We start from the raw sequence: 27,557 nt of genomic DNA, 5'->3' as shown, positions 1-27,557 counted from the left end.
TCGGGGGGGGGGGGGCGACGTCCTCTCGTATCGGCTTGACTAACTATTGTGTCTAAATTCTAAGGTGCACGCGCTTGCCGAAGCGTATCTGTCAGCCTCCCCTCATCCCTCCATCCTTTGCATCCTCCAATTCCCCCCTCTCTCTCTCTCTCCCTTGCACATATCGCCGAGGGGTGCTTCCAAGGCGAACGCTGATGCACCGCAGCTAGTTACAATCGTAAGACTGTACGTGTAACGTGGAGTTGCGTCGTTTGTACGTGAATACACACACACACACACACACACAGTTGGTACTGCATTGCGTTATATTTTACGTGCGATCCATAGCGAATGCTATCGAATCGCAGCTTGGACCGATCGACATCGCTCGACACCATTCCGAGCGTAACTTCGTTCCGAGGGTTCCGCCGTTAATATGATAATGTAAATATCGGTGTGCCGATAGATCCGACGTTCCCGTTGCCGATAAAAGCGACGGATATCTCGTCGCCCCGAATTTCATGGAACATTTATGTAACGTTACGGAAGGTTTGCCACTTTTACTCGGCCATACCGGCCATGCGTTTCGTTTCCTCGCGCATGGACGCTTTCATTATTGAACATGCTGAACGGAAACGTCGCGCGACAAGGGGAAAAGTTGTGTCGTATAAAATATCAAAACGAACGCGTTTATTCGTCGCACGAAATCGACACGGGGATGATGCGAGGGTGAGCGCTCGCGCGTTCGGAAAGAGTACTAGGGTCCTCGACAAGTAGCCGCGGAACCTGATGATTTTCTCGAGCGAGTTTCGGGAATTGCGGTTCGAGCAATGCGTGTTCGAGTAACGCAGGGAAAATGGCCGGGCGATTTAACTCTAATTTCATTATTAATAATCTCGTAGCCTCTAAAATACTTCTGAATTTGGAATCGAATGAGATACGGAGCCGCTGTGCCCTTTTCTCTAATATACCGGGTGTTACTATAATAGTGCCCTAACTTTTGTTAATTTAATAATTTTGAAATTTCCAAAAGTCGATAAGTTAACAAAAGTTAGGACACTATTGTAACAATATATTTTTGAGATCAAATAGAGTAAAAAAGTGCAATACTATTTTTTCTTTTCCGACAAACAGCGAGATATCATAAGTTAAATATTGAAAAGGGTACCAAGTTTTCCATAAATATCTCAAAAATTATTAGGCAAATGAAAAAATGTTTCAGACAAAAGTTGTTCAAATTAATTGGTAAAAAAAGACGGTATAATAAAAAATTGGAGTTTCCATTTAAGATTTTTATGTTGATCTTGACTGGGCTTTTCAAGGTCATCCCAAGGTCAAATTTATAGCATCAATAAATAGATTCTTTGAAGCCCTACAACTTTTGTCTGAAATATTTTTCTCTAAAATGTCGCGTTTACGAAAAAATCGGGTGATCCGAGTGGTCTGAAACACACATGGTACATATACGTGCGTATTATATATATATATATATATATATGTTATGCACACACATTCGAACAAAACTCAGGGTAGGTCGAAATGGCCGCAGCGGTACTGACAGTTGCAGTACCGCGAATTTACACACACACACACACACACACATACGTGCGTATCTATATGTCTATGTACAAACCCTTATCCGCACATCGCGCGTCGTATATATTCTATATATCCACTGTGCTTGTTTGTCCGATTCATATGCACAGATATCGTATGAATACCGGGGGAATTCATCCGCGTATCGCTTTTCTTTCGACACATTAAACATTTCCGCGTGCGTGTAACTCTTTCCGCGTATAAATGGATAATGTGTGTTTTAACGCGCTCGACCTGCTCGTACCGATAAAATCTCCTTCATGCGTTAGCAGAAAAAATCGTCATTTTGCCAGGTATATACCTCGCAAATCTACTCGCTTGCTCTCTGACAGAAATACAGAGGAAAAGAGAGGGAGGGAGGGAGGGAGAGAGAGAGAGAGAGAGAGAGAGAGAGAGAGAGAGAGAGAGAGAGAGAGAACGGGAGCTGAATCGAAAGAACGGGGGTGTAAAGACAGTTTGAGATTTTTCGGGCAGCGCACTTTTCCAAGGGAGCACACGGTACATGTCCTGATCGAGATAGTTGGTTAAGCTTCGGAAGCTCCGAATCGAATCCCGCAACAAAGCAAACATCTAAGCCGAACTCTGAAACGAAACGCACGTTCTAACCGACCGCAGCGGTATCGGGAGACAAACCTATTTCCGAAACTCAGATATACGTAAAGCTCGATTTCACGTGGTCTCGGAGAATGCGACTTTTATTTGTAGGAACAATAGCTGCATTGAAATTCGGGCAAAAGGGGGGGGGGGAGAAAGAGGAACGCTCAAAAGATTGCCCGGAGCCAGCGACGACACAAAGCGCGAAATATAAATCGCAGAATGTGCGATATCGCGTAGTAATCGCGAGAGCATCGAAGAATCGAAGAGGTTAAACTAGTTTACAAAATCCATTGCTTTCAACAAGCAGAAAATTAAATTGATCAATTTTATTAAAAAGAACGTGCAAGGAGACACGATATAACGGCTCTTTAATTAAAATTTAAATCGCGTAATCCCAATGGACAGAGTTCGCGATCCTTCGCGTCGCCGTCCACTTTGCTGAAACAAAACAACCTTCAACCTTCGTCCTACGATTACGTCTGTCATTTGTGACGTCCTCAATTTTTCTCCTCTCAAACGCTGAAACTGATCCTCTCCGCGTAGAAATTTCCGGATACAGAGACTCCATTAGACTCCATCCAGGATACTCAAATTTGTCTCAAAATTGGTTGTCTGATTACAACACCAACTAGAGATCGGGGAAAAATAAAGGACCCAGATTCTAACGTAAAAGGACAAACCAAGAACCAAAACAAACATATCGGAGGAGCCTCGAGCTTTCCGCTCAGAATCGCGTATTTGTGCTTCCAATTAGAAGTTATTTCAATTTCCTGAACTGAACTGAAATTCCTGTAAATTTCGGAAAAATTGAACTACAGCTCCCGACTGGATCCCAAGAACCTTTTCACACGGATCTTCCTTTGCGTGTACTTCCTTTCGTTTCTGAGTCAAAGAGGAAGCATGGTCGAAGATAATCGTTAGCGACAGTGCGACATCCCTCTGATAAAATCAGAGCCGATCCTGCTATTCACACCGAGGCGCGCTTCATTCTATCCGACTATCGACCCCGCACTAGTCGATATTCCATCTCACGGTGGCGGAGGACTTGTCGTGTACCTGGGAGCTACATTGCATCATTGTTCGAGCAGGCATCCGATCGGAATGCTCCAGTTTTTCGTTCCGTGACCGATCATGCGCGCGGAAAGCCAGCCGCCGGCTTCTGGCACCTCCGAAGGAAGCGAGCGAAAGGTCATATCGTATCTGATCAGGACGTCTGCATGTGCCTCCGTCGTGATTGAGCAAAAGGTGCTACCGGCTGTTTTCGTTCCTCTGAGGTCGCTTTCGAATCCATGGACCCGCGATAACTCGCCAGTCGAGCGTGGTTCCCGTGGTCGGAAGCCGTAAAAGTTACACGATAGGTCGTTCGACCGAGAAAAAGAGAGAGAAAGAGTGAGAGAGAGAGAGAGAGAGGGGGAGGGAGGGTGAGACACCGACTGCCCTCGTAGAACTCTCCGTGTAGATATTTTTACGTCGATGGTTTGGGGGAGGGGCAGGGCGAGAAAAGCAGAAAAACGAAAGTGTAACACGCGGAGTCTACCTGAGACAATAGTCACTCTCAATCGATCGCGACGAAGAAGGCGGCGGCGCGTGCGGCGAAACGTGGCGCACGCCTACTACTACACACTCTAAATACACTCGCGCATCGGCTCGAAAATCCAACGAGTCGTTAAACTCTCTCACGCGAGCGTGTTAAATTCCTCGAGCCATTCGAAGACAATTTCCGGCGGGACGAGAGAGAAGCGCACGCCCGCGCCGCAGCGCCGTGTTTCTGTCTCTCGGTATCCCCGGACGTGCGTCGGGTAGCCGGCGCGGCGAGCCGCGGGTGTAAATTCCGCCGGGTCGTAAGCCAGCGACGCGGCGAGAATAAGCGAGGTATAAACTGTTTGCTCCGCGGCTCGTTTGTCGAATCGCGCGAAACGTCGAGCAATTGCTCCGCTCTGCGCGTCCGACTTGACGACCGGTAAATGCAATTGCAGGTGGATCGGGGGGAGAAGGAGGAGGGTCAGGGAGAGGGTGGTCTGGCGCCGTCCTCAGCGGGCTGCAGCGGTGCTTCCGGTTCGAGGATGGGCCCCGGGCCCGACTCTGGCAGCAGCGCTCCTTCTTCGGTACCCCAGTCGTTGGCTACCTCAAGGGACGACGAGGACGACGAGGACGAGGAAAGCAGCGGTAGACGGTCCAATGGCCACGGAGGTTCGAGGTTAGTGATTCCCGACGAGTCTGCTCGTCGTGGCGATCTCGATCGCCCGACTTATCTGTGTACCCGACTTGTTTTAACGTCAGCATTCCATTGCAGCACGCGCCACGATAGATCGACGAAACAATTTTTAACCGCTCATATATATGTTTCTTTTCTTATGTATGTATATGTGTGTGTTTTCGCCATAGACTTGTACAAGCGGTGTCTGAATTCCAATGTCCGAGCGCGTGTGTGTCGCGGTAGAATTCGTTGAATTGAATGGAGAAGTACGTTAGCTTACTTAGTGAAGCACATCGTGCTAAAATTTATTAAAATAAATTATTTAAAAATAAAAATTAAATGGTGCTAATTATTCAGATGTTAAGGAGAGAAGATCAGCGCCCCTTCCGGCGAAGTCTCATCCGAGATTGTCGGCAGATTTAGACACTTTGGCGATGAGACTTCGCTCAAAGACCTCAGCTCGTACGCATTGATAGATCAATTTTCTCTCCTTAGTATGTCTACTAATTATCGTGGTAGTTTACAAAATGGTAGAGGACTTTTCCATACGATTTAACGAGTTGTACTCGCACACAAGCGCCCAGACACCGAGAAACGAACACCTGTGTGTACACAGACTGAACACCCCACGAGAGACAACGAAGACTTGACTAGGAAGGCGTGTCCTGTCGTTGCGCAGGCATTCGATCTTCGTCCAGCTCGACTCTTATCGGAGAAAGCTGGGCGAAGGCAGCACGCTTGTGAACAGTCGAAAAGGAACCCAGCTGCTATCCTTCAATCTCGTCTTCAAACTTCTTCTCACAGAGAGTGGCAGTCTGCGTATGCAAGCCTATGCAGGTTTCTGGTCTCTCTTGTTATTTGTTTACAATCTCCGCGTATGAGATTTTTGCACTGGATGACGCCGCGCCTTGAAATCGAAATGTGTGAATTTTACGCATTATCCAGATTAAATTCCATCATCATTAGGGTCAATCCGCGCGGATTAAATACGCCACGCGGAAACGCGATGCGACTCGCCAACTCGCCGAGTAGTCCAGCGAGAATTAATTGTTTCAACGAGCACTTCGTAAATTCGACGGACGAGGATGATGAGATGCGATGCACGGGGGAGGGGGCGACCGCGAGACGATCGAATAACGTTATTACGCCGCCGACTTACCGCGGGTTAGCGGGGAGTGTCCGACGGATAACAATTTGGCTTAACAAACTCATTATCGCGTGCGCGCTTCGTTACGTGCGATTAAGCTCGAAATTAAATTCTACGTGCCTCGCAATCTTCGGCCGTCGGCGTGGGATCAGAGTTTACAGTGTAAACGGAATTACATCTGCGCGTTTTGTCCGATAACATTTGCCCCGTCTTCCGCGCGCCGCGCATTCGAATTGCATTAATTGCGTCATTGAGAAGCGCGGCGAGGGAGGGAGGGGGGGTGCAGAAGGCGCGCGTACGTGAGAAGCGAGGAATCTCAATTGTTGACCGCAGCGCGGCGTACAGCTGAAACGTAATGAACCCTTCGCGGACGAATTTTTCCTTAACTCCAATTCCCAGCAAGTCGAGCATATTCTCTATACAAAACAAAATTATACATAAAGACTTAAATATTGGAATAGAAAGATAAAGAAAAATATATATTACTTTTTGAGAATAACTTCGCGAATAACTTCGCGATGCCTTAAAGCATCGCACGGCTTTCTGAGGAGTACATGTAACGATGACTATAGTCATCTAACGGACTTAGAAGGTTAAGAGAGCGAACGGAAGACTATCTCACGCGTTTGCCCGGCATAGTTATTTCGCGATTTTTATTCTCGCTCTCTTTGTGCGATCAATTAAGCGCGCAACGTCTCGACCCGAATCGCGTCCGATTAGTCGCAGCGACTCGCACATGAGAGATTTCGAGATCGACTCGGAAAAAACGATTACACATAATTATACATGAATTTTGTCTCTATGTGATCCAATTAATTACACGTAATTGTACGTATAGATATGTCCACTTGGAAAAAAACTCTGTTATACAAAAGAGATGCACGATGTGCGAGGAGAAAGGAAAGGACCGAAATATGCACAAATATATACAAACGTAAAAATAAAAATAAATTAAACCGACCGTTTGTGTTTGTGGCAGCTTTCGTCGACGTTTAATCGCACGAAATTGTTTTTCCTTTTTTTCCACATTCAGTAGCAGCATTCTTTTCCGCGTAATTACATGCAATCAAACACACGGACGTACAGAATTTCAACAGAATTCGTATATAGTCTATATAAATAAAAAGTTGCGTATAATTTATGTACAACTTACATATTAATTTTACGTATAAAATTTACGCGTACGTCACGTGTAAATGTGTTTCTTTCTCGGGGCTTCCTTAACGCGCGCGCGCGAATCGATTTTGGAGAGAGCGAGACGAGTCGTCTCGCCTCATCGTACAGCCAAACTCGGGCGAAGGAACAGCGAAGAGAAACGGTACGGAGTCACACGTCTGTGCGCGACGTGAAAATCTAACTTCTCCAGGAGTCGTCCCGGCCGCGATTCGCAGCCTCGTCCATTTTCATCCCGATCCTCGCGTACGAGGAGACGAGCGACAGTTCCGCTCGTTCGCGCCTCAGCCGTCGTAAGTCTCTCGCGGGGCCGATCTGTCTTGTCACTTATCACGGCTCGTATCGCGCATCGGACTCGCACAATAATTCGCACGAAGCCGGGGGCATACGGAATTCTTCTTCCGTCGCTCGCTGAGAGTGTCCCATCGTAGGCGGGATGGATCGCCCGGAGCGTCCTTTGGATTCCATCACGGTCGGCGACGATCGGGATAAATCGCGCGCGACGTCAACCCCCGCGATCGTATCCTCACGGCGAGCGCATGTGGACCGATGGATCGGGCTATGATAAAGATACTTGGCAGCTTTACTCTCTTCTAAAACCCTCCTCTGCAGTTGTGACGTGACACATCGCTCGTCATTTCCGCTTCTGTCGTGATTGATCAGCGGCCGAACTCGTGAACAGCGGCTCGCGACCGTTTAACACCGCTTTCGACTTTGTCGTAAGAAACGTATTCAAACCGCCGCGCCGTGCGAACGAGTGTACGTTAAGCGTCTAGCCATTAATTTAGCCGCTGTTCAACCTCACACGTGCAAGCGTCGGCTCGAAAATCGCGCGCGCGCGCGCGCCCGACCTTTAATTACAAAGTGTCCCATTCCTTGAAAATTTCATTCGCCACTCGGCGAATTCGCCGCGCGACAGGCGCACCCTAAGTGCCATTAATGATTTCGTTTTCAACGCGCGGATTAACGTTTAACGCGATAAACAGCGCGGCGAGCCGTGCGGCCAGATATATAATTTTAAAGATGCGCTTCTCGCGGATGTGTATTTTTAAAGATCCCGCCGAAGTCGGATGTCCGGTGGGGTCAGCTGCCATATAACGTGACATTTAATTCAGAATCATCCACGTGATGAATTAATAATTTTGGCAGGTATCGATGTGTCGCGCAGACGAGGTTTCTAGCAAAAACCGTCTGCGCTCGTAGGAGGATGTTAAGAATAATAATTGCGACAACGACAACTTTATTGGTACGACAAAAAGAGGCAATGGAGCACACAAGACGTAAAGAAAGAGAAAAACCAGTGGTCGCGAGAGAGAGAGAGAGAGAGAGAGAGTCAGGAAGGACCCTACGTCATTGAATACAAAGGACATGGAGAGCTGTTGTACATATTTGTCGCTCACAACAGCGCGAGAGCCACAGCTGCCAGAGCTGTGTGCGAGTGTTTTGCAGAGAACCGACTCATCGGAAAGCTATTAAATTCACTTAGTTTAGCAGCCGATTCGGCCGTTTATCAAATCGCATTATAATAATACCTGCGTTTTCGTGCTCGCTACACAATGGGATATCGTGTGGCGTAAAACGCGGCCGATATATCGCGCGCCAATTGCCTCAAACTCTTCGGACAATTAACGATGCACGGCGATATGAACGAAATGAAATGAAAGCGTGATCCACCCCTCCCTCCTCTCTCTCTCTCTCTCTCTCTCTCTCTCTCTCTCTCGATTAATCATGTCCAATAAAGTACTGTAATTATCAATTTTCTCCGTGCCGACGCGATAAATTATGCTCATAATGTAACGCATCGCCAGAGTTCATGATTCGCGCGAAATGCATTGCGAGCTCCATGCGTGACGAGTATATTATTACAACGACGAGTCTCACTCCGAGCTAATGACACGCGAATTTTCGACGCGATGGCAGCGACAGCGGTTTCGTGTTACTCGATTTTCGTCATTTCGGCGCACGTCAGCGCGCGTCGAAAATGCGTGGCCGATGCGACGCGTTGTATTCGCGAGGATCATGCACAATGGGACTTTAATCAGGGCCGATGATGAATTTCGTGAATGAGGACCTCCCACCTCGGCTGTCTCGCATGACGTTTCAACACTCCGCTGCCCTCCTCGAGACCGCGCACGACAAACAAATGCCTGCTATTTCCTGATGTGCAGAGTATTTATCGCGCACTTCGCATTAGCCGAGTGTTTATCACGTATAATATAATTGTTTTTTTCCGACGACTCCTTTGCGAACTTGCGGGGGCGACACCGCAATCGAACCGTTCACGTGCCGTGAAAGATACAATCTTGAAGAGAGAGAGAGAGAGAGAGAGAGAGAGAGAGAGAGAGAGAGAGAGAGAGAGGGAGAGAGAGCAGAAGGTGGGAAGGAGGGAAAAAGAGAAAAAGAGACGAGATAACGGTGAAATTAATAAATCACCGATGCAGCACCGACCGAAAACGAGCGCCCACGTGTCTCGAAAGTTTCTCCTTCCCAACGTCGCTGGGAATTATATTCTTGACTCCACTTTCCCACGCAATCCTTGAAACTTAATTTAACTCTAGAGCGTCGGTGTTAATTTCCAACTGAAAACGAAGCACGGTCGTGCGTATGACACACGGATATTTTTTCCAATCGACAACAATTTGATCAAATTGCAATTTCTTCCGCTGACGGGAAGTCAAGCAAGTGAAAGTAAATCGAGCGGAAATTCGACGAATGAGTACGGCCGGTAGCGTTGAGCTCGATTCTGAGCCTCCCTTCGCCCAGATACACAGCGGGCCAAAGAATATGAAGATTATTCCGCTAAAATAATCTGTTAGCCCGCCGTTAGTACGCGAGCCCGAAATTGAGCCCGTTCCACTCGGCTCGGAGTTGTTTCGACGAATCTTCTTCCAGGAGATGTGTGTGCGAACCGGCCGCTCGGCACGTGTTTGCGCCGAAGCGGAGTGAAAAGTCTGGTCCGCCAGGAAGAGCTTAAGAGACTCAGCGCGAGCCTAAAGCCTCTCGATTCGCGGGGCTTCTTGCGAAATGCTTAAGCTCTCCGATTGCCTCAGCCCGCATTAAAGTTCGCTCGGCAAACTCCGAAAGGCTCGAGACCAGAGGGTTAATCTCCGTCTTGTACACTCGCCCGATCGAGTCGGTGCTTCTCCTCTTTTTTCCCTTTTTCTTTTTTTTTTCACACGACCATTCGGCGATCCGAGGCGCGATCGCGATCCTCTTATCTCGGCGAGGGAGCAGCACCGTTCGTCTCGCGCGCCGTGTGAAAAAGAGAAGGAGCGATAGCGAAGGGAGAGGAGGGGGAGAGCGGTATAATGAGAGAAATGATAACCCGGTCTGAAATCTTCCGTGTAAGCGCGAAGATGTATAGCGCGTAATTCTGCCACCTGTGATCCTGAATAAAATGGAATTTACGGCGGAGCTTTTCAATTTCGCCTCATCAATTATGACGAGCGCCGGGCGTCATGAAGTGACATATCGCGTTTGATAAACCCGCGAATAAGTAATTCAAGGATAATGTAAGGTTCATTCAGATAGGAGATGCGTCCAGCATAAAATTGGACAGCGTCGCGGTGTCCTGCCGTTCTTAAAGTCGAGGTACCGCTTTCACAACGCCGGTGTCTCTGTATTTCTAAATTCTCGCATAGGCAGATGTGTGTGTGAGTGTGTGTGTGAATAGCTTGAATCGACAACGTTCTGCACGAAGAAAAATATCGGTCGGAGAAAAGAATTAAATTCTAAACTTCTGTCTTTTCTGAAATCCTGACATTTATTTCCGTTTATTTTATTTTATTTTATTATCCCTGTTTTTTCTCGATTCTTCAAGTACAGTCATAAGAAGCGGAGGTTCCGCTTTCGGCAATCGGAACGCGTTTTTGGTTCGCCTTAATGTCTGATAAAATCCGCGCGAGAACCGGCCACAAGTCAAAGGACAAAGTGAAGTCGTGAGGGGTCGTCTGGCCGCGTCACACTTGGCTGGACTTTACAGGCGCGGCGCGTCGTCATCACGCACGGTGCACCGCGGTAACTACATAACACGATAACGTTTTTCGCATATTGATGTATCGGCCAAGTTTGCCCAATGTTGTTAGTGCGGCTCTAATAACGACCGATGCGTCGTCTCTCGAGCGCGGATTATTGCTCTCCTCCTCGAGGCAATTGCACCTCGCGCTCGGTGAGAAAACGCCGGGGACACGAGGAGAACTCTCCGCAGGCAAACAAAAGCGAGAAATCTGCAACTGCACGAATCGGCGGATCTCGCCGATATCGCCACGTGGCAATAAGATATTTAAAATAATGCGCAGAATAATGGAACTCCGAGCATCCGTTTTCCGCTCCGTCGTCGTCGGCGATATTTCACGCTGGATTTTTCACACTGGAGGCGCAGCCGCGCGTGCTAACACACGAGCGAGTTTAACCGCGCGACAAGCGCGATTCGTATAACGCGGATCGTAATAAGGACGAGAGGCATTGCGAAACGCGCGACGTAAAGCGGAATAATACGTAATCGTGATGCGGCAACATGCGTACTTTATAAACAAAATCGCGACGATCCTCGATAACGGAATATTGAATTTATGGAAATTCGGATGTGTATGCGTGCGCTCATGTGTGTGTGTGTGTGTGTGTGTGTCGCCGAGCGTGCCACAATATTTGCGTCGCCCCGCCCCGCGTTCCATTTCCGCCCGCGAGCAGCCCCGACCGATCTACCCTGCTATCCTACCCAGCTACCTAGCCGAGGGGAGTTATTTACTTCTTAATTGAAGCATTGAAACCGTAAGTCAAGAGCGCTCGTGCGTCTAAAGTAAAGCACGTAACTATCTTGCCGCGAACGTCGGCGCAGTTAGCGTTCGTGAACGTGGTCAGCATGGAAACGGTGATTTTTAATCAAAACTCAAGTACTCGTTAGATTACGTGATCGCCCGCACCGTTGCCGGCGATTTTATATACCGTAATCGCGAAAAGTTCATCGCGGAGGATACGTGCCCCGGCTTACAGAACATCCGCGAGAACGGGGAGGAATCCCGCCGTTACGAGCGCTCCTCGCCGTTTAACCTCTGACATCGATTATTTTTCTTTTTTTATTTTTTTTTGTCTGTCGCAAGCTGCTTGCTGTGCAAACGCTCGCGAGAGATTCGTTCTCTCGCCGAATCGTTCTCGTAAAAGCGGAATTTTCGAAAGCGCCCGTGGCGAACGTTGTCATTAAAGATTCTCCACGTTGACGAATTCGCGAGTTTTGCAAGTACGCCGGGTAAAACTGTGCAATGTACTCCGATGTGTTACGATAACGTCGTTACTGCGTCGATCTTCTAACGAAGAAACTTTGTCGACCTCGCATTAACTCACCGGCTCGGAAATTCGGTTCTGCATTGACCCCGCGAATTTTTCGTCGAACTCGAAAAGTCAATGAAGACTTTCTAGCTCTGCAAGCTGTTGACCTACCTTGCTGCTACAAATGGTCACTTGCTGCTGTTTTCTCCATGTTGAAAGAGTTCGATTAATATCCAATTATTTCGATCTAATCTGCGTTTAATCTTTATTTTGATTTTCAGCCAGCAGTGTATTAATTATATAATTTAATTGGCTACAGAGCAGAAAATACGTGAGAGAGACAGGCAGATGTTAAACTATTTTATAGAGATTAACATGCGGATAAATTGATGGCTAAAAGATATCTTTTCCACATACACATGTGCTTTAATCTTGTTAATGAGAAAGAAGTAAATAGAGAGAGATTATGAAGAAGTAAAATTTGTTACTTTATGTGCTCATAATTCCATTATTCCATCTGCAGTTAAATGATGTGTGTAATCAATAGATTGCTGGTTGATATTAAAAATAAAAATTAAACGCAGATAGAATGTCGAAGTAATTGATTATTAATTAATTCCGAAGTAATTGTTATTAATGCAATAATATGATTATTGTATTATCCACATTATTACTAATGGCATCAAAGACTTTCTATTTTAAATCTGTCGACTCTTTTTCACGTAATTATTCAAAATCTGCTGATTTCACATATTTTATTTACAGTTACGTAAGCTGCGTAATTAATTACACTGCTCATCGGGATTGAATTTGAAGATTAAATACATCCAATCCATCGGGCATCCAAGAGCATCGGGACAATAAAATATTCCATAATTTTGAAACGTCTCTCTCTCTCTCTCTTTTCGAGAAACTCAGCATGGAGTAAACACGACAGTAAATAACCATTCGCAGCTCCATCAAGATAGGATAACAGCCGGTGTAACTCAAGGTGGTGGTTAAGCTCAAGATTCTCCATTGGCCTCTCAAGTTCCCGGCGGCGGGTTAACGCGGAACCGAATTTCTACGCGGTAAACATTAGCGACCTTGCTTCACCGCACACGCCTTACACACCTCGCGAATAGAAAAGCGAAAGGCTGTTCCATTGTGAGGCGGAAATAAGCGCCGTTGTCTCAAGTTGCGCGAATGTACGAAATCATCCTCACCTAAGGGTTCTTTACGAGCATCCGGCAGGTACGTCGTGTAGGTACGAGTAGAAAATTCCTCGTTTCCCGGCGCGTTGAGCCTCGTCGGGCTTGGGATGGCGTTCGTTGTCGCGGCAAGCCGCGTTTCCGTTCTCTCTAGGATGGCTCCCACGTTGCTACGCCACTACGTATTAATTTTTTCCCCCCACGGATTCGCGATGTGACGCGAAACGAACGAAGCCTCCTCCCCCTCGGCGCACGAAGCAGCAAACGCAAGGGTGCATGCGAAGGGCGCGTTAAATTCGATGGGCACGCCAGAGCGGAAAGCGGCTTTGCTCCGCTCATTTCTCCGACGTTAATTCGAGCGGACAAAGAAAACTCGCGTGCTCGCTCGAGATACAGCGAACGCTGGTCGGCCCACAAAGGAGCAATTGGCTGAGAATGTAAGCTGAAAATCAGCTCCTCCGTGCGCGACTGACTTGAGACACCACAGCGTGGCACGCGTAAGTACGCGCTCTTCGAGGGATGAGAGAGAGAGAGAGAGAGAGAGAGAAGGAGGGAGGGAGAAAGAGAGAGAGAGAGAGAGAGAGAGAGAGAGAGAGAGAGAGAGAGAGAGAGAGAGAGAGAGAGACAGAGGGAAAGGAAGACGTCGCTCCGTTTTCACTACAAAAACACATTATATTCACACATTTACATTTACATCTTTATGCGCAACGCTGCATACAAGATAAGAAGAAATTGGAACAAAGGAGCAGGATTTTTTAATGTAATACGAGAGGCAGGCAGTTTAAGTTTGGACGATGCAAGGCGGCTTACACTCCATGCACGTTTAACGGCTGTTTGTGCCAACATCGATTAACCCTTTAACGCCTGACTTTTTTATAAGTGTTTTAAGAATAAAATTTGAGTTTTATTGAACTGAGACTATAAGTAGTGATAACCAAAAAATGTGTCAGAATTTTATATCTACGAAAAACTACCTTTCCAAACAGAAACTACTCCCAGAAGCGAAAAATACCTGCCTGGTCGGTTAAATTTTCTTTTTTAGTTTTAACAATTTTATATCATACCTAATGATTGGAAAGATTCCTCGAAACATAAAACTCATATTCAGAACTTGCTCTTTATTTATCCGGAATGGAATTGGGGTAATCTATACGACATAACTCTGATAGTCAGCTTGACATTTTTGAGCTGAAACTTTACTATATTTGTGAGTGAAGTTTATCATTCAGAGCGTCAAGCTTACTATTTCAGAAGAATATCTTACAGATCACCATTTAGATAGTCAATCGTCCCTTCATTTTTCGCCGCACAAAAAACTGTAGGTCACCAGGCGTCACGAAAATACGTTGATTTCTTGATTTTCGTGTTCACCATGTTGGATTCGCCATTTTGAATTTCTGTATTCTTTTAATTTCAGATTTTGCATCTGAGAAAGTTTCCAAATGTATAAAATTATAACAGATACCAATCTATTCATTTATAGTGCACTTCTAGATATCAGTAAGAATGCCAACTATGCCTACTTGGAATTTGACGAAACATGTTATCATTAAAACTGAGCTAAAAGCAAACTAAACCGAATCTACATACAATCTACATACCATTCTTTAGAAGCAGAATTCACCTTTACAGTGATGCAAAGAAAACGAAAATATCTCCTTTCTTGACTAAGTTACGGATTCTTAAATGCATTTCTGGTAATATATCTGGTAATATATAATTACCAGTAGGCGTTAAAGGGTTAAACACTAACCCGAGTTAAAATTCTATCCGGACAGAGTCTGAAAGTCAGGTTAAAGTTTCATTGACTTTGGTGGGAAGGTGACATCAGACGTGCACGCGGGCGTGTCTCGGCGCGCGCGATACATCGTCGACGCTGTTATTATGCTTTCACGAGGAATTATAGACGCTAGCAGCATCTAAGCGCGGCTCTCACGGCAAGATCCTACGGCGAATTCCTAGTCGACCAGGCATCACGAGAGCCTCATACGCTATTCATTCTGCCAGACTTCTGCGCCCTCGAGTGCGCTCGCGTCGCATTTTTGCCCTCGCGTCGCGTGAACGGCCCATCGATTTGATCAGTTACACCGACGTGAAACTTGGCGTTGTATAAAGCCCTCGGGCTCGACGCGAGTGACCGGGCGGGAGTTATCCTCCAGCGCTTGGGAGCTGGCACGTAAATTGTGGTCGGGCCTCTTGAAAGGCTCTGTAACGGCGCACCGACGCCGACGCCGACGCCGACGCCGGAGGGTTGCTCCCGGAGAGGGTAAACGCGCAGGGTTAAAGCGCCGCCATTGGAACGTTCGTTCGAAGGAAGTCTCGAAGGGTGCACGACGTTTTAATCTCACCCTTGGCCTCGTGCGAATTATTCGAGTGTACCTTTTGACCCTTCATAGGTCAATACCGCGGGCCAGGAAGGTAAAAGCGAAGGGAGCGAGTAAGTTCGAGCGTAATGTAGACGCTGCAAGAAACACACAGCGGTCGCGGTAAGTATACTTGTATACTCGCCGGCAGTCTAGGAAAATGGTTGCAACCCCGCCGTTTGACTTCAGTCGCGAGACCTGCTCCTGCGAGATTTTCTGTTCAGCGCTGCGCGACAGCGGAAAAGAGAACGTCGAGGGACGCCGGCGAGCGCGGAGCGGCCGAGGATTCGCCGCGAGGTCTCGACTTCCGTCGCGATTCGAAATCTAATGCAAATTAGACGCAGTTGGTCGATCTGAAGCGGCTGCAACCCGACTAGAAATTTTGATCAGGTTCACCTAATATTGATAAGGACCTAATAGGGTGAATGAAAGGTAATCCTAAGTAAGTCAGTTCTTATAATGTCCTGACGATGAAATGAGTAAGGAAGACCTTTATAAGGTTATAATGATTGGGTCCACATTAGGACCTTAATGTACCATTGCAACCTTGCAACCTGTGCATGATACAATATGGTTCAGTTAATCAGGTTCTTGTCGGGATCTTATTCATTGTACGTAATATGATTTGCATTATCAAGTTTTAACGAAACAATTTTTGAGTATCATTTCCAAATATAAAAATGTTTGCATTGAAAAAACACTTCAGATCACTTGAATATATTTGTAAAATGCTATGGAAACTATCCTTCTTTTAGCAGTCAATAAATATAGTTGTAAAATTAACGTGACATTCAACTTTTCTCTTTAACACTCCTTTATGTCTTGTCATTTTGTGATACTTTATGATCTTATGATATTCATTTTATGTTTCTTTTCCGAAATATTTTACAAGTTTCCTCAAACGATCTAAAATATCATTTCATGCAAATATCTTTTTATTTGGAAATGACATGAAAGAATTTTCAGCGTGTCATTTCTTATTTCTAATGTCATCATCCAATATAGCCATGGCGAGCAATCAGGAGCCATAATTTGAAAAAAAAAACGTAATAAGGATTCCATAAGGTAACTCAATAAGGACCTGACTATAAATCCTTACTAAGATCCCGATATCCACGCTGCGTTACATGACTTATTAGAACCTGATAGTGTTATCTTATTGGGACCTGATATCCAAATGAGCTTAACCTGAACAGGACCATGGGATAAATTTCTAGTCGAGAACTGGCTTTCCTTTCAAATTCGATTACCTTCTTCATCATATTTATTCGCAAGGGCTCAAAAAGGCAAAAAAGCCAAAAAGACAACCCATTGCTCAGTAACAAATGAGCTACCCGCTCATCGTCTCCGTGCGAGTTTCAGGAGAGAGCCACTTTAGAGGCGCCTCGTCCTGACGGGTCGTTCAGCAGGAAGCCACCGCGGTGGCGTCTCGTCCGAAAAAATCGTTTACCGGGTAGCAGCTGTAATGTACGGCGCATAGCAGCCGAAGGGTGAAATCAACGACGTCTGATTGGATCGCTACGTATGCGGAACGTGCCCGGGGAAAGTGGGTCTCGCTCGGTATCGCGCGCGCAGCGCGCCGTGTTGCATCGGCCGTGTGTATTTTCCGTCATAATACCCGGCGTCAAATTTGAATTCTCGTCGCGCATAATTAGAGCGAGCGCGCGCGACGTAGGTAATTCCGAAGTCGAGGCATCGCGCGCGCGTTCGCGCACCCGCCCCGGGCGGGGCGCGTCCGCCGCCATTTCGTCGTCGTCGGCCGCTCTCGTGTCTCTCGCTTTTCTTCGCCATTGTCCATCGCGCGATGACTTTCTCGCGCTGCATGTGCAGAGTCTCGTCTAGTTTCGGCACACCCCTACGCTAAGCATATCATCACCGAGTCTCTCCCTTTATTTATTCAGCGTGTCCTGCCCAGAGACTCCCGCTCTCCCGGATTCTGCAGGCAGCTTTCAGTTCCCAGGCTGTGAAACACCTCCCCTCCTGACCCCTCGTACCCCCGCATCTCCTCGTCGAGCGACGGGCGATCCCCCGAACGAGTGGCATCGTGCGTGGTAATCTCCCGTCGCAATCCCGTAAGCGCAGAGTGCACTCGGCGAAACTGCGGCGTTCATCAACCTTATGTGCCGGCGATTAATCGGTCGCGATACGCACCGTGGCGCCGGACAACCTTCGGTCGTCGAGCGCGCGACCGAAACCTTTTTTCCGCGAGAACGGGGATGAAATGAATTTAACGTCGCGTCGACCGGCCGGCCGGCCGGTTGGCGAGTTTTCAGCTCGCAGATGGCTCGTTTTTCACGATGTGATATGGAGATGGACAGACGGACACGGAGAGGAAAGGATGAAGGATTGTTTGATTGCGTTTGTGCGAGAGGACGCGGGATTGACTCGGAGAGAGAGAGAGAGAGAGAGAGAGAGAGAGAGAGGGAGAGAGAGAGAGAGGGAGAGAGAGAGAGAGAGAGAGAGAGAGAGAGAGAGAGAGCGAGGGCGCGAATGAGGAAGAGAATGAGCGGACGAGTGAGGCAGAGTGAGTGGGAGAGCGAGAGAGGAGAGATATGAGTGATGAAACCTGTTCACGTACTCAATGAAATACGTTACAGAGCATAACCGTATTACGTCGCTTTCGAGCAAGGTCGTTCCCCGAGTGAATCCGAGGTAAAGCTTTTTTTGCGGGGTGTCCGCATTCGTATTCGTCGGCACTCCGTGTCACGTTATCAATCATAACTCGTGACAGACGTGAAGGTGTACTAACAAAATACCGCGAGTCACGTCACGCCCTGAAGTAGTTATCGCTACACGCGAGACGGATACGCGCGCGGACCAACTCGCGCCTTGAAGCGTTCAGGATAAATCGGCTGTTGAGCGGCTCGCGACGACCGAGCGTAATTGTCGAGCGATGGCGACTCGATATTCTCAAGATTGATAGTTCTCAACGGAAGAACGCACGGGAAGGCAAAAAGAAAGTACCAGTGCAGGTCCGTGTAAAGATATCATGTCGAAGACATTGAAGGGAACCATCTCGCCTGAAGCGAACGTCGCCAAACCACTCATACATAACGCATTTGTGGACGAGTGTGCATGCTCGGCTATGTTCGGGGAACAGCTAAGAGTGCAGCTTCTTCGTGAACAGGGTCGTCGACAGGGAGAGACATACGAGAATAACGAAAGCGAGAGAGAGAGAGAGAGAGTATGTATGAGTGTGTACGTGTGTGCGTGTGCGTGTGCGTGTGCGTGTGCGTGTGCGTGTGCGTGTGCGTGTGCGTGTGCGTGTGCGTGTGCGTGTGCGTGTGCGTGTGCGTGTGCGTGTGCGTGTGCGTGTGCGTGTGCGTGTGCGTGTGCGTGTGCGTGTGCGTGTGCGTGTGCGTGTGCGTGCGTGCGTGCGCGCGTCGCGTGTGTGTGTGTGTGTGTGTGCGCGCGCGCGCGCGCGTGTGTATGTGTGTGAGTAAATGGAACAGGAGGGGGAGAGAGAGAGGGAGAGAGAGAGAGAGAGAGGGAGAGAGAGAGAGAGAGAGAGAGAGAGAGAGAGAGAGAGAGAGAGAGAGAGAGAGAGAGGCAACCCGTGTGGGTTCTCTGTCTTCTTCGCAGGTCGTCAGAGATCTACCGTCGACGACGCGCTTCTTCGTGCCAAGAACAATCCTTCGAAACGAAGGCGACCGCCGGTCCAACACTCGCAGCTACATCGACCACTTCGGAATCGCTGGAGAGCTACGGCCTCGATACAGAGATACCCGCCGCAGCCCGGAGACCCCGTAGCACGAGGGGCTCGCAAAAATGGAGTAACGTACGCGCGGTCATGGCGTTATATTCCTCTCTACGCAAAATCAAGAGGTATTCCCGCCATTAGTCGATATGGACGGTAACCTCTGGCACCACCTTATCCGCATACACACATACACACCCGGGACGTACGCCATTCCGAACCCCCTCCTCCCCTGTGGCCTCCTCGGATTTACTTTAGAGCCGGGGATGATGTTGAAATTTTCTGACGAGCCGCGACATGCCCTATCGGGATCGCATTTGCGGAATCATCGATACGTTGACTGCCACGGTGGCCACTGCGGATGGAACGGAGACTGTGATAATTTTTGATTCTCACTGATTGACACATAAAACGGGGACTCGATTGGATGTAAAGATTTAAATGTACAGCCCGAGCGAGAGCTCGGGCGAAACGAGCTAACGAGCGCACACGCGCTCGGCGAATTGCGTTTATTTCCACGCGTATGTGGTGATTCGAACTTGGGTTCATCGAGGCAATCGCGGGAAAGCAACGTGGCAGTCAGCGTGTGTTAATTGCCGCTGCGTTTTCTTCTCTTTTCGATCGTGGCGACAGTGGCCGTTGTACGGCTTTAATCGCCTCTCGCGTGCTGTGTACTTTCGAAAGTCACCGCTCGAGAGGAAAGTCCAGGGGAGAGACCTCGAAAATTATTAACCTCGCTTTCTCGGTTATTAACTTCGGGACGAAGTCTCCGGGGCGAAGAAAGAAAGAAAGAAGCTGCCGAGGGAGAAGAGGGAAATCTCGGAAATCTCGGCGAAAGCGTCGAAAGAATCTCGCTCTGTGTCCATTTGCATCTTGTCAATTATTCATCCGGCGCGGCCGCGCTCGCGATAGATTTTCGAATTTATCGAATATTCCCGGGGGGATTCCGGATTTTTAAGACTGCTGCCGCCGGGACACGCAGCGCGACTTTCAAAAGTGTTTCGCGGATTTCAGGCAACGAGCGTGTGAATTATTCAAAGGTCTCTCGATGTGCGCGCGCGCGCACCAGGCGAATCCGATCGTATTGTTCCTACCCGGCTCGTCGCCACGCGACGCCACGATGTAAAACGAGGGAGTGTACAATTTACGAGACTTCCAGCACGGACGAGCGACAAAGGCAGTCTGCCGCCAGTCGCGGCCAGCCGTACCGAAGCCGTGAAGTTCGCAGCCGGGTCGTGGATTTGCATTCGCCAAGCGCGCTCGTACTCCTCCACCTGCGCCGTCTTGCCCCAGTCTCGAGAGAATAATACTCGTCGTGTTACGTCGGCCGGTACTTGCAGCCCCCTCACCCCCTGACCCCTGATCCCAAATAGAGCTGTCGGTCATCGCGTGACGCAACGACGTCGTTACGATATGGACTGCGGCGGTGGTGGATCAAACGGAAGTCTCGAGTGCGGCGAGATCGTTTTACCTCGTGAACGTCGCGTCGCGTCCTGTCCTGGCTACTCTACTCGCTCTCGTCACTGCAACTCTATCCTGTCTCGCCACTCTCTACTTGTCTCTACTACCCAGCCCGTCACACCGATCACCCAGCCGCTCTGTTACGTTACCGTTGTATTGCTCATGATGTGATCTTCCCTCGGGATAGAATTCCCGTTCAACGCCGCAGACGCTTCCAAGCTGGTCAAGCGACCGCGATTTGGTCGGTCGAGCTTCACTTCGCTTCGAGCGAAGCATTTGCAGCGCCGAGCGGATCTTGTATTCGGGATCAGCTCAAGTCCGTCTTCAGATGCTGTACGTGTGTGAAGATCAGCTCAAGACTGTCTTAAATACAAGATCCGTCCGTGAATAGCGGCCACGGCGCACCCCAAGACGATGGGGCTGATAGGCGGATTGAAGTCGTATCTGTTCTCGACGGTTCTCTGCGGTTCCACTTGGAACGTTCCTAAATTCACGAACGCATCGATTATCAGCTTAGCGGCGCACAGTGGGGCCAGATGACATTTTTTGGTCCAATATTCTCTAGAGACCTGAATTTCCAACCGATCATCGACTCCGATGGATGATGGTTGATCCTGAATAAATTCCAAAGAGATCTGTCTAGCCGAAATTTCGAAAAAATTATCGGCTCAGGGTTCGTGGGTTTAGGGTTTGTCTTAAAAGTTTCGAGGCTCGAACTGAATGCTCAATGTCGAGTATTATTCTCGAGCTAGATTGGGTTCTTGGACTATTTGAAGCTCTTAATATATACGGCTTCATGCATCCATGAGCTAAAAAGTTCTCGGATTGATAGATTCCTAGGTTGATGGGCTTAAGACTCAAAATCCCTCGGTTTTGTGCTTAACGGGTCTATATTTGATGTTTTTGTATTTTGGACATATGAGTTTTGGGTTAATGGGTTTCTGGTTCAAGTTCGATCAATCTCGAAGTGTCTGTTGATTGGTTTCATAGTTTCAATCCACTGAATATGCTATTAGACAGAAATAAATGTCGAATAATGAATATTTCATAAGTTTCTCGCGTTTAACGATAATTTTTCCTCTTTTGGAGCTAGTAATTCGAGAAAAAATTTTTTTTTTATTTTGGCAAGACAAAATTCTCCTCGGAATTTATTCAGGATCAACCTCATCCATTGGTGTCGATGATCGGTTGGAAATTGAGGTCTCTAGAGAATTTTGAACCAATGAATGTCATCTGGCCCCACGGTGCGGCGGGCCGTTTAGCTCGCCCCGGCAGTTTAGCTCTCGCGGCGGGCCATCCCCGGTAAACATTAGTTCAAGCCAACCGAGCCACGATTAATTCTTTTAAACAGGCGGAAAATAGGCGTCCGAGGACGAGGGAGGGAGAGATCGATCTTATATTTCCACTCGGGGGCTGGCGGACCTACACACACGCGGCGACACCTACAATCTCTACGACACTTCACATGGATGTGTTAACGATTAAAGAATGCGTAGTGACACAGTGACGAGCTCTAGTTACGTTATGGTTTCTGTTTCGAACGTGTACGACTTGTCGATGTTTCTGTCTCTATCTGTTTGCCTCTCTATTTGTCTGTCTGTCTGTCTGTCTGTCTGTTTGTCTGTCTGTCTGTCTGTCTGTCTGTCTGTCTGTCTGTCTGTCTGTCTGTCTGTCTGTCTGTCTGCCTCCTATCCATCTGATATACTCTACCTAACTGATCTAATCTCCGATTCTCGCCTCGTTTCTTACTTCAAGCAAGAATCTCTTCCTACTTTATATAGATCTTAGAGAGATGTAGGATGACTTGATACCTGAGAAGAAGAGACAAAAAGGAAAAGCGAAACGCAGAGAATAGTGTGTTTCTTCTTTCGTTTCACTAGGTCTTGGCGAATGGAACGATATACATATATATAGTAGGCGTTACTTTTGATACGTACATACGTACATATCTTCGTGTGTGTTTGCAAGATAACTAGATGATAGAGCGAGAGGACTGCGGAACGAAAAAGGTGCCTTGTGCGATGCGTGAATACAGTGAATCCCGCTGTGCGACTCTCGCGCGACAAAGCTCATGCATGCGTGGTTCGCAAGGAACTCGCGCGCGGTGCTCTCAGTGCTCTCAGTCGCGCGGAAACCCGATTACAAAGCGACTTGGGGCTGCCGATTGTGTGTCTCTTTTTCAGGGCCGATTTTTCACGCACGCACGCACGCGCACGCATGCATGCGTGGCTGCGGCGTGAAAGTGTATTGAAATGCGTTGCCGTGCGCGATGCGCATCGGGATATTTAGATTCTCAGCCGCGGGAGTGTCGCGCTTGAGAGCGACGCGGCGGCGAGTGTTCTCGCGATCTCATGTCCGTGACATTTTCGCCGGCGAAGAAATAGAGGTGCATAGTCTGCATTATAATTACTGAGACGCGATCGCATCTCGATACGATGAGAAGGACGCGTGTCGTCCTTTTCTCCGGGGGTAGGTAGCGCGTAGACGCGCTCGATTCATCAATTCTCGCCGCGAGTCGACGTCAACGTCCCTCCGTTCGTCCACTCTTCATCCGGCTGACGAGCGCTTTATCCGCGTTACTACCTTCATAAATCCGTACACGCGTCATTGGAACAGATTATTTCCGTCCGGATAAGTCGGTCTTTAAGGCACGTACTTTTAGCTCCTGCGAGGATATCCACGCGGATCATTTAATACTCGTAAAAGTCACGTTGGAGAATGATTATTTATAGAGCGGGACACACTCGCGTCCAGCGTAGCCATCTTTTCCCTGATGAAAGGCCAGTGGAAAATAGGATTTTTCACAAGATGAAATTTCCCTCTCTCTCTCTCTCTCTCTCTCTCTCTCTCTCTCTCTCTCTCTCTCTCTCTCTTCTCACTCTCGCTCTCGCTCTCGCTCTCTTTCTCTTTCTCCCTCTCCCGGTTGATGGGAAAAATATCGCCGGGCGCAACTTTGTGTGCCGCGTTTACACACGTTCGAAAATCCCCTTTATCACATTTCAACTTTAGCGTTTCGCATATAAAGCGCTGTCCAATAATTCATAGGTCAATGCATACGATTAAATCTAATGAAGTAGAATGTGCGACGTGAATGAATATGCTTCCGAGCATATAGAAAAAATGTACATCGCGCGCGCGTTTATATTTAAAAAAAAATACACCCTCTTTTACGGGTCGATGAGAGAGAATAATTTTATTCTCGACGTCGCATCGCGAGACGCACGAGTCGTGTGTGCGATTACGAGTCCCATCGCGCGCAAAATATCGCGAATACATCGCGTTCGGCTCGCCCCCACGCTCTCGGCGACAAAAATGCAACTCGAGCTTGAATTTGCCTTGCCACGTATTCAACGTCAAGCGCACATCGTTTGAATGCGTCTCGCGTCTAAGCTGCGACTGAAAAGACGACGTGAGGAAATCAAGTTGACTTGTTTGTTTTAGAAGCGAAATTCGCGTATCTAAACGAACCGACTTAACTCGCGCAATTTGGCAGCGTTTTACTTTTTATTAGATCTCTCTCGTCATTGTTACAAGGCGGGCCGCGCCTTGTAAAGAGGAATTTGTCGTTTGCACAAGACGTTCTCTTGAATTTATATTCTGAACGTACCTCTTGATTTCTTTCCCGCCCCCTTTCTCTCTCTCTCTCTCTCTCTCTCTCTCTCTCTTTTCTTTTCCGAAAGTTTGCATGAGTCACACTGTACTCCCGTGTAGAATTTATTCAAGATTGAATCCCTGCGCGCTACTTTCGCGACACCACGTATTCCGCATCGCGGTTAAACTTCACGTCCGAGCGATATCCGGAGTAATGTCAAACTTTGTACCGTTCTATACGGAAGGTTCTACCTTCTCGACGTTTAGCAGCGCGACATAATCGCGCGACCACTCGAGCCACCTGGAATGCGTACGCGCGCTCGCGCTTGCTCGCGCGAGAAACCCGCGAGGCTGGCTGATCGCGCAGCTTCGCCCTCTACCTTGCCCTTGACTGGCGACCTATTTCTCTTTCTGCCCGCAGAACGAAGAGCAATCAGCGGTGGATGAAACTGCGGACGACGGTGCAGCTGTCCTCGGCGATCTCCACGATACAGAAGAAGCCGCCGCTCAAGCGCGAGGACTCGTTTCTCAAGAGGTTCTCCACCAGGCAGATACCGGAGAGTCAGGAGACCCTCGACACCGGCGAAGGCGAAGGCGACGCGACCGACGACAAGGAGGCCGGCGGCCGGCGGCGCAGGAGGCCCCGCAAGCCCCAGAAGCCGCCCAAGACCGTAGTGAATCCGGACGAGAACTTCTACTATTACTGGCTGATGCTGCTGTCGGCCTGTGTGCTCTACAACTTGTGGACGCTGATCGTGCGGCAGAGCCTGCCGGAGCTGCAGGCGCTGGCGCCGGCGGCCTGGCTCGCCTGCGACGGCTTCACCGACCTCGTGTTCTTCCTCGACGTGGCGGTGCAGTTTCGCACCGGCTACCTCGAGCAGGGCCTGATGGTGTACAACAGCCGGAAACTCGCCGGCCACTACCTCAAGTCCAAGTCGTTCGTGCTCGACCTGCTGGCGCTGCTGCCGCTCGACCTGCTGCAGATGAACCTCGGCAGCAATCCGATGCTGAGGTTCCCGCGCTTCCTCAAGATCTACCGCGTGTACAATTACTACTACATGGTGGAGTCGCGCACCGTCTACCCGAACCTCTGGCGCGTGCTGAACCTCATTCACATACTGCTCATACTGGCGCACTGGTTCGGCTGCTTTTACTACCTGCTGAGCGAGACCGAGGGCTTTCAGGGCGACTGGGTGTACCCGTACCGGCCCGGCGAGTACGCCACCTTGACCAGGAAGTACCTGGGCTCCCTCTACTGGTCCACCCTGACGTTGACGACGATCGGCGATCTGCCCACGCCGGAGACCAACGCCGAGTGAGTGAGACATATCATCTCTAAGAGCGATACACTCTTACACACCGTTCTTACAACACACGTCACTTTCGCTCCCCCCGCTCCTTTCGTTTTTTGTTCTACTCTACCGCGTCGCGCGATTGTCTCCGACGACGAGGCTTAAGAGAGAATGGAACGTCGGCTCGCAACGTTGTCGCTTGCGGGCTCCTGGTGGCTGCGGCTCCTTCGAGGTCGAGCGACGAGGCCGCCGTTGTAGATGGGCTCACACGTAGGTCTTCAGGTACTACTGTTACCATACGACGCAGCCGTGTAATCGTGCTGCAACGATAATACAGGCAAGTCAAGCACCTGGCCGATCAATATGGCCGGCCCACACGTTCAAGTTTCTCCACGTGGTAACGTTTGCGGAGCGCAAGCTTCCCCCCGACAATAGCATCTCCACGACACGAGGCTGCGCTCCGGGCAATCAAACGACTGCCTCGGTATCCGGCCGTCTCTTCCTCAGCTCGGTCTCTGCAGAATGTCCCTGCGGACAGGATGTAGCTTGGCCCGCTGAACTCTGCTCGCGCGCGCCCCCCCCGCCCAATCGGCGCGGAGCCGATGCCGATGTCGAGCAGCCCCCTGATACTCTGATCGATCGCGAAGTCACGTACTACGACCTGCTGTCGTGCGTCAGCATGAGGACGCGGGGTTAATCTGCATTCGCGACGGACGTTACGGCGGCCCTAAAAGCCGATGGCTCCTTCGGGCTATGACGGGCGGATCAACAGGTAGCTCTAGCGCGTAATCTTATTTACCTCGCAACATTCGCGCTCTCTCGGGCCGTGTGTGTGTGTGTCTCATCGTGATTCATCGAGCTACCCCCGCGCGCCTGTAAAAGCTCGCAGCAGGCGAATTTTCGGAGCGGGCTCGTCGCGTCTTCCCGTTCGATGACGTTTTTCCCTCCCGTCGCATCTCCGACGTCTGGCGACGGTCGAACGAAGCGCGACCAGTGCGCCCTTTTGCACCCCTTCGCGAGTCGGCCTGTACAGGGCGGGCAGCAGAATCGCAGCAGAGCTGTGCGAAACGGTGGTTCACTCTGAAGCGTCTGAAGCGAAGCGAAGCAATTACCGTTTCGGACAACCGCGAGCGAATAACAAACGACACATATTATATGCGCTCTGATTTCCGCGAGCGTGATAAATCGATACATCCGCGCGCGCGGTCGAACGCCGACGATAAATAATGAGCGCCCCCGCGAGATAACATTGTTACTTCAGCAATTATGTCCACTGCCCGCTTCCGGTGGCCGGCAGTCGCCGGCGGTTCATGTATTTTCGGAAACGCGTCGTGCTATTGCTGGAACGTGCCGGGCGACGGTGTTCGCCACGTCCGGCGAAAGAGGCTGCTCCCCCCCCCTGCTGGAAGGACCGCAGCAGCTCCCTGCACTCCGCGCATTCGGGAATTCAAATTCGCGTGTAACAATCTAACAGAATGTTAACGCGCGAGCGTGTTACACTCGGCACTCGGCAATCGGGACAGCATTCTCCTCAGGCGTTAACAACTTCCGGCGACTCGAATCTCGCGAAGAAGCTGCGAATCCGGGAAATCGATAATGGGGGGCTGAATCTCCAGACGGCCGCGAGCGTTTGAGTTCTCGCTGAATTTCGCGCGGATACTGCATGGTCCTCGGGCCAAAGTTGGGAAACTTACCTCCCGACTCGTTACCGTTACCGTTGCTCGTCGCGCCGAAAGTAACGCGTCGTCACGGTATAAGAAAGAACAGAAGGTTCAGTCGATGGCGGTGCTTTTGATCTCAGGTGCTACAAGACCGCCATATTATTGGTTGTGCGCGGGTTATAATTTGAATGACAATGAATAGTAGCTAAAGCAGATTTATTGCCGTTTTTCAATATTTACTGTCAAATCTATAATACCAGGTATGTAAATATGAAACCGGAATTTTTGTATAGAAAATACACGTTTATTGTATGAAAATGATAAAAAATATTTTATTCCAAGTATTGC

General features: G+C 49.0%; 1 protein-coding gene across 2 annotated transcripts in view; it reads left to right on the top strand.

Moving 5' to 3' along the window:
- Positions 1-4,152: 4,152 nt before the first annotated feature.
- LOC105185534 (uncharacterized) overlaps positions 4,153-27,557 on the top strand; it is a 54,168-nt gene continuing 30,763 nt past the window's right edge. The window contains exons 1-3 of one of the 2 annotated variants that reach the window (XM_025298095.1): positions 4,153-4,369; positions 19,090-19,332; positions 24,678-25,571. In XM_025298095.1, the coding sequence (XP_025153880.1) occupies positions 4,236-4,369; positions 19,090-19,332; positions 24,678-25,571 (1,271 nt within the window). In that variant the 5' untranslated portion in view covers positions 4,153-4,235. The remainder of the gene's footprint in view (positions 4,370-19,089; positions 19,333-24,677; positions 25,572-27,557) is intronic. The other variant, XM_025298096.1, reaches the window with a different exon arrangement.

This window comes from Harpegnathos saltator, unplaced genomic scaffold (genome assembly GCF_003227715.2).
Source record: "Harpegnathos saltator strain DR-91 unplaced genomic scaffold, Hsal_v8.6 scaffold204, whole genome shotgun sequence".
Lineage (NCBI taxonomy): Eukaryota > Metazoa > Arthropoda > Insecta > Hymenoptera > Formicidae > Harpegnathos > Harpegnathos saltator.
The sequence above is the reverse complement of the archived record's forward strand: the minus strand, read 5'-3'. Positions and strand labels throughout refer to the sequence as shown.